Source organism: Nannobrachium achirus, assembly GCF_963921795.1.
Source record: "Nannobrachium achirus genome assembly, chromosome: 2".
Taxonomy (NCBI): Eukaryota; Metazoa; Chordata; class Actinopteri; order Myctophiformes; family Myctophidae; genus Nannobrachium; species Nannobrachium achirus.
Genome location: NC_137811.1, coordinates 70895668 through 70908216, shown reverse-complemented (window position 1 = coordinate 70908216; position 12549 = coordinate 70895668). Strand labels below are relative to the sequence as shown.

Here is a 12549-nt window from a genome sequence, read left to right as displayed (position 1 = left end):
TGACTGCTTTGAGTAAATGAGGAAGTGATCCGCGGTGGAACATGTGTGATAAATCATTTTGATTTTAAGCCGAACCACACCAGGTTACATGAACAATACTGAGGAAAAATAAGATGTTTGAATGGCGACATTTATTTTATATATAACTGTAATGTCATGAACCACGGTTAGAGAGGTCTTTGTTATTATTTTTGTATTGTTTTATTATACTTTGTTTGTCAAGGAGGGAGGTATAAATATACTATATGTATATTCCTCAGCTATAAGATTTTAATTGGGGTAAAGAATAACAAGTCTTGTTATTCGCTTTTATGTGAGTCATAAAAGGGGGGGTTAACTTTCTGCTTTCCTGTAAATCTCTACTCCCTATTCTCAGTAGATAGTAGAGACAGTTGTGTCTATATGTTCACAAGCGTAGTTTTACATGGTGACACCCCTCACTCATCACATGACATTTAGTCCAGATTTCACTGAACAAAACAATGGGATCGAACACTCCTTACAAGTCTACACATGTTTATTTTGATCTAGGAGGGGCATAACACATTATGTATAATAAACAGATGCAACATTATTATGGGATAGATGTATGTCAAGAAACAACAGATATTTTCCCAGGGATATCCTTATCTCCTTAGACATTTTTTGGCACATCATGCCCAAAACTCCCTTGGCACACAGAATGTGATTAAATGAATAGCTATACACAGAGGGCCCCTTTAGAGCATTCCCCGACCCACAACTTGACCTCAAGATCGCACGCATCACCACTCCATCAAGTCCGATGGAGGGTGAAGGATACAAATAGGAGGGGCAAGTCTAGCTGTGTCCTGGAAGGGGAACCTCCCGTTAATCCTCTCATCTCTTTGCCATGTGAAATATTAATTGGCAGTGGGTGAGATTTGGAGTGTCGGGGAACGGAATCCATTCCTGGGACGCAGCAAAAGACCTGTCTCTCAGAAGATGCAACAAAGAAATATATATATATATATTAGGGATGTCACCGAATAATCGATTTTCGAATATTCGTTAGATTAATCAATATTCGATTTTAATATTTCATAATCGATTTTTTTTTTTTTTTCGTTTTTTTTTGTTTTTTTTTTTGTTTTTAATACTATTTTTTGGCTTAGTTAGTTAGTTTCAACCAAAATATAGAATATAGGCTAACAATAGTATTAATGATAATAGTAAATGGCCATTGATTTATTATTCACACCAGCACCAACTGTAAACTGTGTAGAGTGAAGGAGCACAGCAGAGTGGCTGCCTGCTACACACTCCCTTCCCCCCCTGTCTCAGACACAGGTGTGATTGATTCAGGCTTGATTGTTTGGTACTTGGTGGCCATCATCAAAGAAAAGGGAAAACAGCGTCCTCTGTATCGTAAAGCATCACAGAATCTGTTCTTGAGAGATTAGGTGAACAGTACACTGGCACACTAAAAAGAAAGATGAAGAGTAGTAGTTAGGCTACCAATTACCTGAAGAGCCATGTTGTACATATGTAAATGTGCATTGAAATCCAGTAAAAAAAAAACGAAAAACAGAAGTAAAATTTTTTTTTTTTTTTTTTTTTAATAAAAAAATAATAATAATTATTAATTATCGATTTTCGAATAATATTCGAATATTGCTATAGAATAATCGATTTTGATAAAGGTCCATTTTTGACATCCCTAATATATATTCAATGTTACACATTTCTATGCAACTCAATGTACATAGTTATATGCAATTGTATTCAATAAAGTTTGTAGTATGAATTTCCATGAATGTCAATAATGGTCCAACTGATGTGAGCAGTGTCCGAATGGTAGGGGAAAAAGAAAAAAACAAACAAAAAACCCCTAGTGTAAGAGTTTCGCCTAAAAGGGTTTCCTCAGCTCACCTAGCTCATAAATAATGGACCTTGTTTTGTTGTTCAAAACTCAGCATGTTACATGAAATGATTAAAAACTGTGTTCAACATTTCTTTAACTGATTGATCACTAAGAGTGATCAAGGAGGGATTAATGTGAAAATGTGTGAACTATTCCTTTAAGCCTAAAACAACTATCTTTCTTTAGAGTGTTCCTTGAGCGCTGCCGGCCAATCAGAGAAAGGAGGGCCGCTGCTGTTAGAGTGATACATAGAGTTGCAGATAAGGGGTCCTTCAGAGATCTCTCCTGTGAACAACTGAAACGTCTGGTTTTAGTTGGGCACTGATTTTGCAGCTTGCGGTGGATGCAACGTACTCTATGTTGTGAAACTTCAGGCTCGTACTTTGTTTTACTTTCATGCATTTGCTATTCAGATATTCATATATTCATGTGGGGAATTTACCCTGTGTAATCAATAAACCATGCTGAGTTTTTATAGCTGACTGTTGCTCCTGTGTAACTCGTCTTTTACTGGACTGTTATTAGGATATAGAACGACGCATCACCTGACATCCTCTGATGCTCACTACAGTGGCAGTGCCCTGATATTCTAACGTGGATCCATATACCTGCTGCTATACAGTATATGCTCATGCACCTTATGTTTAAACCTCATGTATATAATGTACCAGAGGGATATGCCATGTGTAAATATGATTATTTTATTTTTCATTTGTTTTTTTGTTTTTTACCAATTGCTCCTTCAAGAAAGCACTATGGCTTGTTTCCATTGAGGTCCTTTTATTATCATTTTTTTGGGCCTACATTCCCTTAGATCAGTGGTTAATAATAATAATAATAATTTGGGGACCCCCCCCTGGCCCTGGGGGTCCTGCCCCACAGGTTGAGAACCACTGGTTTAGACTATTGACAGGCTGACAGCATCCACCCTCATGAACGGTGAGACCGAACTGTATAAATTGGGCACAGTCAATCAATCAACCAATAAGTCAATCAATCAATCAATCATTCCAGAAAGAGAGAGACAAAGGTCAGCTTTTAAACTTCAAAGTTCGATTGCACGGAAATACTTATTTTAAAATATACAGACAGTAAGCCTATAAGTAGCTGAAAACATGAAAGCAATTTAAGCTAGCAGAGATGTAGTTGTATTTGTATTTGTACCTCCTGGTTGAATCCTTCTTCTTCAGAAACATCCGATCTCGCATCCATTTCACTCGTGTTCTGATTCATCTCTATTAGAGACAGTTTTATTGGTTACAGATTAGTATCTTTGCGTCTTAGAGTCTAATTAATTACCGTTTCAAATAGCCTTTAAAGTTGGTAAGCCTGCCGTGTGTGTGACGGCCATGTTGATCAAGTTTTCAAGAAAAAAGAAAAAAGGACGGTCAGCAGAATTAAAGGGATAGTTCACCCAAATCAAACAAAATGGTATGAAAATTAAGCCATAATCTACTATGATGAACTACAGTAACTGTCCCTTTTCCTTTAATACAGTGTAATAATCTCGCGAGAATATTTTGCACCCCGCGCGCCAATTCGCCTATGCAATTCGCTCTGGCTGTTGGGAGCGAATGTTTTGCGTTACGCCCTATCTCCACCGGGCGGTTAGCTCAAGAAAGACCCAAGAGAGAAATTAGACATTTTATTTGCCCGGGACCCAAACGAGTGATAACAGCCCATCTACAAGCTCACAACGCTTCACATTATTATTGTTTTATTTTTATTTTTTATATATAATTTGTTTGTTTTAAAATGTAAAATTGGTCGGTGATCCACAAATGTGTCCCGACCCTTTTATATATACTCTATGGTCCCGACTAGTATCCCGACCCACAGTTTGGGATCGGGGAAGCGCTTGTTTTGGGACAGGCCCCGCCCGCCACGGCAGAATAACAAACCATCACTGGGTTCTGCATGTAGCTGAGTCTGTTAGTGTTTACACTACACACACACACATGATGGAGGCCACCGCCACCGAAGCGTGAGTCTTCAGTCCTATCATTTCCACATTGTGTGTTTTGTTTCCATTATGTGCATATGAAAGAAAAGAACAGAAAAACTACTATAGCAAGCCATTATTATCCCGTAACTGATCTGCAGGGAAGAGCTGTGAGGCTAGTTAGCATGTAGGCTAACATGCTAAGCGGCTTCATGTTCGTCTTTGTCAGTTTTTAACCATATTGCAAGGTTCGGTGTCGGGGATGTTATTTATGTTGACTCTACACGCATTAAACAGCAGAAACTGTGAGGTCAGTTAAGCCAACAAGGCAAGCTAAACGTTGTGAGTTTGCAGCAATGGCTTGGCTGGGTGCTTCTCGTGAACAGGCAGTGTTTTCTAGTTATATTATTCTATGTTTCCATTTTAAACACTTCCTGTCTGTGTGTAGTTTATAATTTGAACACAAAATTACAACAGCTGCACCAAAAAAATCAGCTTAAACAGAGACATGTTGCTGTGTGTGTACTGTACTGTACTGTCTGAATGGATGTTGTGTACTTGAGGATGTATTGTTTAGTAGTCAATAGGCTATAGTGTACTCCTGTATGTATGAATGAATGAATGAATGTCGTGTCTAATGTATAGTCAGTGTACTGTATGAGTGGATGTTGCATTTAATATATAGTTTGGATAATGTATACTGTACTGTATAAATATATGTTGTGTCTAAAGTATCTGTCTGATGGTGTGGCTAATGCATGCCATGGATCTTCAAGGGGTTCCAGGTCTTGGAGTTGGGGGGCCACCACCAAATCTTTGTGTTGGTGTAGGGAAAACATAATAAATGTATTGTTAAAGTATAGAGGGTTTAAGTGGTTAAATGTCTGAAAATAAACACGAATAGATGACTAAAATGAAAAATAAATAAAACCTATTCAAATCAATCTTTATTTATATAGCACATTTAAAACATTCAAAATTGACCAACGTGCTGTATTAAAAGAAAAGATATCTAGTAAGGCACCTTATCCCTCATGTTTAATATGGGATAAGGTGAAAAACACCACACCATAGAATAGAACAGAAGGATCAGCCGTGCTACATCGACGCCTTGTGAGCTTGTACTTGTAGAACGTCTATTTCTTTTTCCCAAAATAATAAAGAAATGCCTAGTAAGATTAGACATAAGGGATAAGGCGCCGTGCAAGATGGGGCCCAATGTACAGTATATACTGTACAAAATAATAATGATACAAATAGACAACACTGATGATAGGGGCTGCAGTGGCTCAGGGGTAGAGAAAATGTCATTAGAACACAGAGGGTTCCCGAAGGGTTCCCAGTTTAATCCCGGGTTCCCCCAGAGTTAGTGTCAAAGAGTCCTCCTTGAGCAAGACTCTGAACCCCTAGTTGCTCCCGGCCGGTGAGCATGTTGGTGCCTTGCATGGTTTCCACCGCCATCGGTGTATGAATGGGTGAATGTAATGCACAAATCTCTGTAAAGCGCCTTGGATAAAGGCGCTATATAAATGCACCATTTACCATTTATGTTGGTGCTGCCAAACAAGTCTATGAAGCTATCTAAGAAATCTACAAACGAGTTTAATAATCTGCAGCACAATTGTATACAATACGTAGTGTGGGTCCTCGATCCATCTCTCTCTCAGCTGTGTTCTGAAGACCCCTGGTCTAATGTATAAACAGTTGTGCTCGAAATAATTCAACCCCCTCTGACAAATTTGTTCATTAGTGTAACCACTGTTCCTTTGACTTAGAACTTGTCAACTATGCTCAAAACTGTACTTTTTGGTACATTCAGTGTCTTTGCAATTGTTTTATCCACCTGTTTCCGCAAGCATTTACTGGAGCATTATGTGGAGGACACTCCAGACATACAAGCTCACGTCGCGTCGCAGATGCAACCGTTGTGAGCTTGTAGATCACACTCAACAACTTCTGCGCAATGCACGATGGGATGTTGGAAAGTTGTGGATATCCTTTACCTTGTTTTTACATAGCAATAATCTCTTCTCTGAACTTTTCTGACCATTCCTTAAACTGAGCCATGTTTCTAACTGCTCTATAATCACAGTCAACACGTCAACAAACTTCTAGTCAGGCCAAATTAAATCTGATGCAACTATTTAAGCCCTTGATTTGTCGATTGCGGTTGATTACAGATGTTTAAGAGTTGAATAATTGAAAGTGAATTTGGAATAAAGCACAACAAATGTTACTTTTTAGCTATTTTCTTGTATGATTTATTTATTTCATTCAGTTGTCAGTTTGTGAATTTAGCCAATAAACCAGATTTGCAGAGAGGGGGGGTTGAATCATTTTGAGCGCAACCTTACATACCTACTGTGTGACTGGATGTCATGTATACTGTATGAATGGATACTCAACATCAATCTCTCTCTCTCTCTCTCTCTCTCTCTCTCTCTCTCTCAGGATGGAGGTGGAGGGCTGGGACTCGGAGCTGGAGGAGGATCTGGGCGTGTCTCTGGATGAGTTGAGGAAGCTGATCGAGGAGGCGGTGGAGAAGAGCGAGGTGGTGCAGAAGAAGAAGAAACAGCTGGACGAGCTCCGTCACTGGGTGGAGGAGAAGGAGGAGGCGCACGCCAAGGCTGAGCAACTCCTGGACGTCACCCAGAAGTGAGAATAAACGCCTTTCATTCATTCAGTCTTTGATTCATTCAATCAGTCAGTCAATTCATCAATTCACTGTGCAGGGGTTGACACTAAGGTATCAGAAGCACTTGCCCGTCGCTATCGGGCAAGTACAGGCCATGTTCTACTTGCCCACTTGCCCGAAAAGTAATATAAAAAAGTAATACAATGATATTTCAAATTCAATTTAGCATTTTTGTACATTCTGGGGCTGTGCAATAAAAAAATGTCATACCTAAATTGTTTATAGCTACGCATATGACTATGGGTTCACGCTTGTTATTTTACATTTTTGGAGCGGTGAAAGCGCTCCCAATAGACAGGTATGTCCGTGGGTATGTCCGTGGGTGGGTGGCTGGGTGGCTGGGTGGGTGGCTGGCTGGCTGGCTGGCTGGCCGTGTCCGTAGCCTGGCAATACCTTGAGTGGCCACACACAACACACTAGTTAAAGGAGGGGCGCTGTTTTGTGCAGGCCAGGCACACTCACCACTCACTCACAGGCACAGTTTACAGTTTACAGTTTAGGCATTTAGCAACACACACAGGGTATAGCTGCTCAGATTCACCGCTCCACTTCGAACCGAGGTTTGATTTTTAATTGTAGCAACAGTGAAAACAGCATATTATAGGTAAACAGTGCTCTTATTTTACATTCCACAGACCAAAGGACCGAGCAATCTAGCCACGTGCAGGTGTTATCTGTCCCTAACCCTAACATTATCTTGTGTTATGCTTATATACGGTTAAGTCTCAAACGAGAACCTGAAAGCACCTGCCCACAAGCTTTTCTTACCTCCCAGCGGCAGGTGGGCAACCCATAGTGTCAATGCCTGTGTGTCATCCACTCACTCATTCATTTAACAAATCAATCAGATACTCGCAAATGTATTACTTTAGCCATGCATTGTCATCAGTCCTGTCTGTGTCACTATCTGCAAAATAACTTGAGAATGGATGGGCAGATGTTTACAAAATTTGAAGGGAAGACTGATTCACTTTTACAACGTCAGACTTTAGCACTTCTACAAGCTTACAACATGCTGCAACACAATGTGTTATGAGATTATATATTGGCTATTTTCTGCAAGCATACTTCCCACACCCACAATTTCTGATATGAACAATTAGGCCATCACACGTAATAACACATGACACTGATCACCTGATGTATCGCTACTTGGACCTCATGCCATCTGGCCGAAGATACAGAACCTTGGAGTGGGAAAAGGGTTGTATTAGCAGGAGCCTTGTCCCGTCTGGGGACCTCATGTATTGTCTTGGTGTTGTGCCATTTTATATGTTGTTTGTTGTATTGTGCTATATCTAACTATTCATTTACGGAATGTCTGTCCGCATGCTGACATCACTGATACTAAACAGTCAGTGTTGACTATTCTGCTCGACAGGCACCGGTCTGGGTTCTCCAACATTAATTCTGAGACTCCTCAGAGCCATTCAATCCCTCATATAGTGCACTCATATACTATGCACACCCCCAGGTACAGGACTAGTGGTTATATGTTCTTTGTAGTTGTTGTTTCTGAACAGACAAATATCCTTTTGGGGACAATACAACTATCATATTTATTGTTGTGCAAAAAACTGAAGGGGGCCTAATACTGTATATAGAGTTTACTGTAAGTGTTTAGTTACAGATTGTGTCGCTGGTCTCCTCAGGTCCATACAGGAGTGTGAGAATCTGGTGAAGGCCACGTATCGACAGAATGGCCTGGACTACATCGAGAGCTCTGACGAGGAGGGAGTGGGCCTCGCTCCAGTGTCTGACGTCATTGAGATAGACGATGAGGACGACGATGATGACGACGTCATCTGTGGTGAGTAGTGCTTTGTGGAGTCCAGTAGCCAGAGTAACCTGGATCACATAGACCTAGCTAGTAGATACATATCGCATCACGATATAGTATATGGTTGACGATACAATATATGGATGATATTGGTTCATTCATGGCGATACGATACGATTCAATGATTTAAAATCGATATACGTTGTAACTATTCTGCAAACAAATGAAATCTGTGTGAAACGTCTCAATGGTGTAATAGGGAAAAGGCTATTATTGTGGATATAAATAAGTAAATACTGTTATTCTCTAGCAAATACATGGATATTATATTTCAACACATATGGAGTATGGAAAAACCCGCACCTTGACATGAACACAGAGATTACACACATGTATCGATAGACCAAAAGTAGCTATATGGAATGGAAATGTAATAATTAGACCCCTCTGTTTCATTTTCATTTTAAAAATAGCTACTGTAAATACAAGGCACAAATACTTAGTTTCCATACAATCAATTATTTGCATTGCAAAATGATTGGATGCCGATTATCTGCATTGTAAAATGATATGATATTATACAAAGCCAAATGATACGATATTTTGCTTTTGCATATCGATATAGTAGGTCAATGCAAATTAAAATCGATTTTTTGATTCACTTACTATATCGTTACACCCCTACTAGCTAGGCATGGCCTTGGTCTTCTATTATACTGTATATAAAGTTCAAGTTGTCTGTGAGTCTGTTTGTCCGTCTGTGTTCCTGGAGTATTATGCCCAAATATGGATACACCCTCGTCTACCATACTGTGTCACGGACATCCCCGACGTCTGGCAACGGTTTCTGTGGCGTCAGTTCCCAGAGCTTGATGTTACGGTGCAAATCACTCAATGTCTAAAAGGAACTTCCCTTCACCTAAAACAAATCCTTCTAGGATTTCCCAACGGCGATGGGAGCGAGTCAGCTGAAAAACACGGCACATGCTGCTGGCAGACCCTGTCGGTACTAGCTTGGCCATTCTGTGAACCGTAGAATGTTTTTCTGCTCTTTGTTTTGGTTGCTTTGTCAGCTCTTTAACTGGTCCATCTTCCCGTCTGTCTTTCAGTTGTCCCTACTAAAAAATCTACCCCTGCTGTCGAAGACTCCTCAGTGGTGAGAATACAGTTGTCACCTCACACACACATGCATCACAACCAGTACATCAGACATCACACACAGTGGTGGAAAAAGTACAAAAGTACCAAGTAGAAAGTACTCATTGTGCGTAATGTTTTCAAATGTTTTCATCGCGACTCAGCCAATTTGAACAAATATTAACACTAACTGTGTGTGTGTGTGTGTGTGTGTGTGTGTGTGTTTATTTTTGTATGTGTGATGATCAGTCTGCAGCTATTCAGCAGTCATCGGAGCAGCTCCAGAAGTTGGCCCAGTTGACCACCATGAGTCCTCCTGCTTCCGTATCTCTGCTCAGATCCACCACAAACACAGGTTAGAACACACACACACACACACACACACACACACACACACACACACACACACACACACACACACACACTGCTTCCATATCCCTGCTCAGATCCATCACAAACCCAGGTTGGAACACGCACGCACGCATACACACAATGTCATGAAAACAAAGACCTGCTTTGTCCTTGTCTAGCTCCAAGCTGACAGTTATCAATTGTTCTGACATTGATAACTGATAAGTCACTGATGGTTCTGACAGTGAGACCCAACATTAATAACTGTTATTACTCGGCTTGGTTGAATTCTGATTGGTCAATCGCTGAAATCAGCGGTGTGTTATTGAACAGACCGCTCCGCTCTTTAACTCATTTAGTGCCCCTGAAATTAACGGATTATAAAGTCCACGATGCCACCTTCAGGCTGGCATCACCACCGTTATCTTATTTTGAAGGCCAGAAGTCCACAGCGCAATCACTGACGTCATCGGGTCCTGCGCCGGAACCGATCCTTGTCCACGTGGAGTTGTGTAATGGCGGACCGGGAGCTTTTATAACTGTGTAACATAAGCGAGCATCTGCCTCCATCCTAGCTTCTAAAGTGTAGTTTTGAGATAATGGACATTAAAGATGAGATCCCCCGTCCACCTCAATGTTATGGATGGGACTATTTTGTGCTCGTGGAGCCGTGATGATGCGAAATCAGCGACGGATTTCGTCTCCGGACCTCCGGCCATTCTTCTCGGTAATGTATCCGCCGTTACAGTAATATATTACTTTTCACGAGTATATTCGGGATTGGCACTGCGGATACTCTATTACATTTCACGAGTCTTCTCGGGATTGGCACTATATGAGTTAACAGACCGATGCCTAATCAACACCTTCAGATGGTGGCTAGGCGGCCAAATACATATAATTTTGGGGGCCCTTGACAAGAAAAAGTTTTGAGAACCACTGACACTGAAGGGAGAACTGTTAGGATTTAGAAGACATTTGTAGAATCAAACTCATCAAGTTATCGATTGGTAGTAGTCTTGGAGGTGCAAGCGCTAAAAGGCCCAAAAGGTCACTTGTAATGAGCAGACCTACCTGAGATTCCAACGTGTCTCTGTGTGTGTGTGTGTGTGTGTGTGTGTGTGTGTGTGTGTGTGTGTGTGTGTGTGTGTGTGTGTGTGTGTGTGTGTGTGTGTGTGTGTGTGTGTGTGTGTGTGTGTGTGTGTGTGTGTGTGTGTGTGTGTGTGTGTTGCAGCAGCCCCCTCCAGTCCAGCAGTGTTCCAGACCCAGCCTCCAGTCCCCTCCCCCTTGCAGCCCACCAGTGCACCCAGAGAGGATGAGATGACAGTGAACATGTGCCTTCTGGGTAAAAAACGGACCAAGACGTGGCACAGAGGAACGGTGGTCTCCATTCACCCTGCCGGTAGGCTATCAGTCCTCTGGTCTCCATTCACCCTGCCGGTAGGCTATCAGTCCTCTGGTCTCCATTCACCCTGCCGGTAGGCTATCGGTCCTCTCTGGTCTCCATTCACCCTGCCGGTAGGCTATCAGTCCTCTGGTCTCCATTCACCCTGCCGGTAGGCTATCAGTCCCCTCTGGTCCCCATTCACCCTGCCGGTAGGCTATCAGTCCTCTGGTCTCCATTCACCCTGCCGGTAGGCTATCAGTCCCCTCTGGTCCCCATTCACCCTGCCGGTAGGCTATCAGTCCTCTGGTCTCCATTCACCCTGCTGGTAGGCTATCAGTCCCCTCTGGTCCCCATTCACCCTGCTGGTAGGCTATCAGTCCTCTCTGGTCCCCATTCACCCTGCCGGTAGGCTATCAGTCCGCTGGTCCCCATTCACCCTGCTGGTAGGCTATCAGTCCTCTGGTCTCCATTCACCCTGCTGGTAGGCTATCAGTCCTCTGGTCCCCATTCACCCTGCTGGTAGGCTATCAGTCCTCTGGTCTCCATTCACCCTGCCGGTAGGCTATCAGTCCCCTCTGGTCTCCATTCACCCTGCCGGTAGGCTATCAGTCCCCTCTGGTCCCCATTCACCCTGCCGGTAGGCTATCAGTCCCCTCTGGTCTCCATTCACCCTGCTGGTAGGCTATCAATCCGCTGGTCCCCAAGCCCTTTATGCCCCAGACCCAAAAGATACAGAATTAGAAATGTACTTGAGTAAAAGTATGAAAGTTTTGGCATCAGTACTTGAGTAAATGTACTTAGTTACTTTACACTAATGGAGATACATTTGTTTTTTCCCCGGGACCCAAACTTACATAAAGGAGTTCATGAATTAATCACTTATGCCCTTATTTCAAAAAGAGTGAAAATAGCCATTCTACCAGCTCTCACACGTTCTGAGCTTGTAGATCGTCTTATTTTCGAGGGCTTTAATGGTTACTCATTAGTTGAAACTAGCCCTTACCCGTTCAAAGACATGAGCTCCGAAATGATGTGCAGTGTGCACACAGTATATGTATACACACACACACACACACACACACACACACACACACACACACACACACACACACACACACACACACACACACACACGCAGAGCTGGTTAAACATGTTGCCTCATGCTAGATGCAGAATAGATATGCCTCATGCTAGATGCAGAATAGATAGTAGATACACCATAAAAATGCTAATATACAGCATATGATATGTGAAAGTGACAAACGGGCTTCACAGTTATGTCAGGTGTGTTCATATGCTAATGGTGATGCGATTTCAGATCAGTTGCTCCAGCCACTGAGGAGAAACGCTGTGACAGAAAGACACTCAGACAGAC

At 42.0% G+C, this 12549-nt stretch overlaps 2 protein-coding genes across 3 annotated transcripts in view; one reads left to right on the top strand and one right to left on the bottom strand.

The window, feature by feature from the left end:
- Positions 1-3237, bottom strand: part of LOC308280395 (mediator of RNA polymerase II transcription subunit 12-like) — a 38165-nt gene extending 34928 nt beyond the window's left edge. The window contains exon 1 of the mRNA XM_080720662.1: positions 3047-3237. Coding sequence (XP_080576788.1) covers positions 3047-3115 — 69 coding nt within the window. The 5' untranslated portion in view covers positions 3116-3237. The remainder of the gene's footprint in view (positions 1-3046) is intronic.
- A 3039-nt stretch (positions 3238-6276) lies between these two features.
- setdb1b (SET domain bifurcated histone lysine methyltransferase 1b) overlaps positions 6277-12549 on the top strand; it is a gene marked incomplete at its 5' end in the record, with an annotated part of 41562 nt that continues 35289 nt past the window's right edge. For both annotated transcript variants that reach the window (XM_080751556.1, XM_080751555.1), the window contains 5 exons: positions 6277-6479; positions 8172-8329; positions 9409-9455; positions 9686-9791; positions 11022-11189. In XM_080751556.1, the coding sequence (XP_080607682.1) occupies positions 6277-6479; positions 8172-8329; positions 9409-9455; positions 9686-9791; positions 11022-11189 (682 nt within the window). The remainder of the gene's footprint in view (positions 6480-8171; positions 8330-9408; positions 9456-9685; positions 9792-11021; positions 11190-12549) is intronic.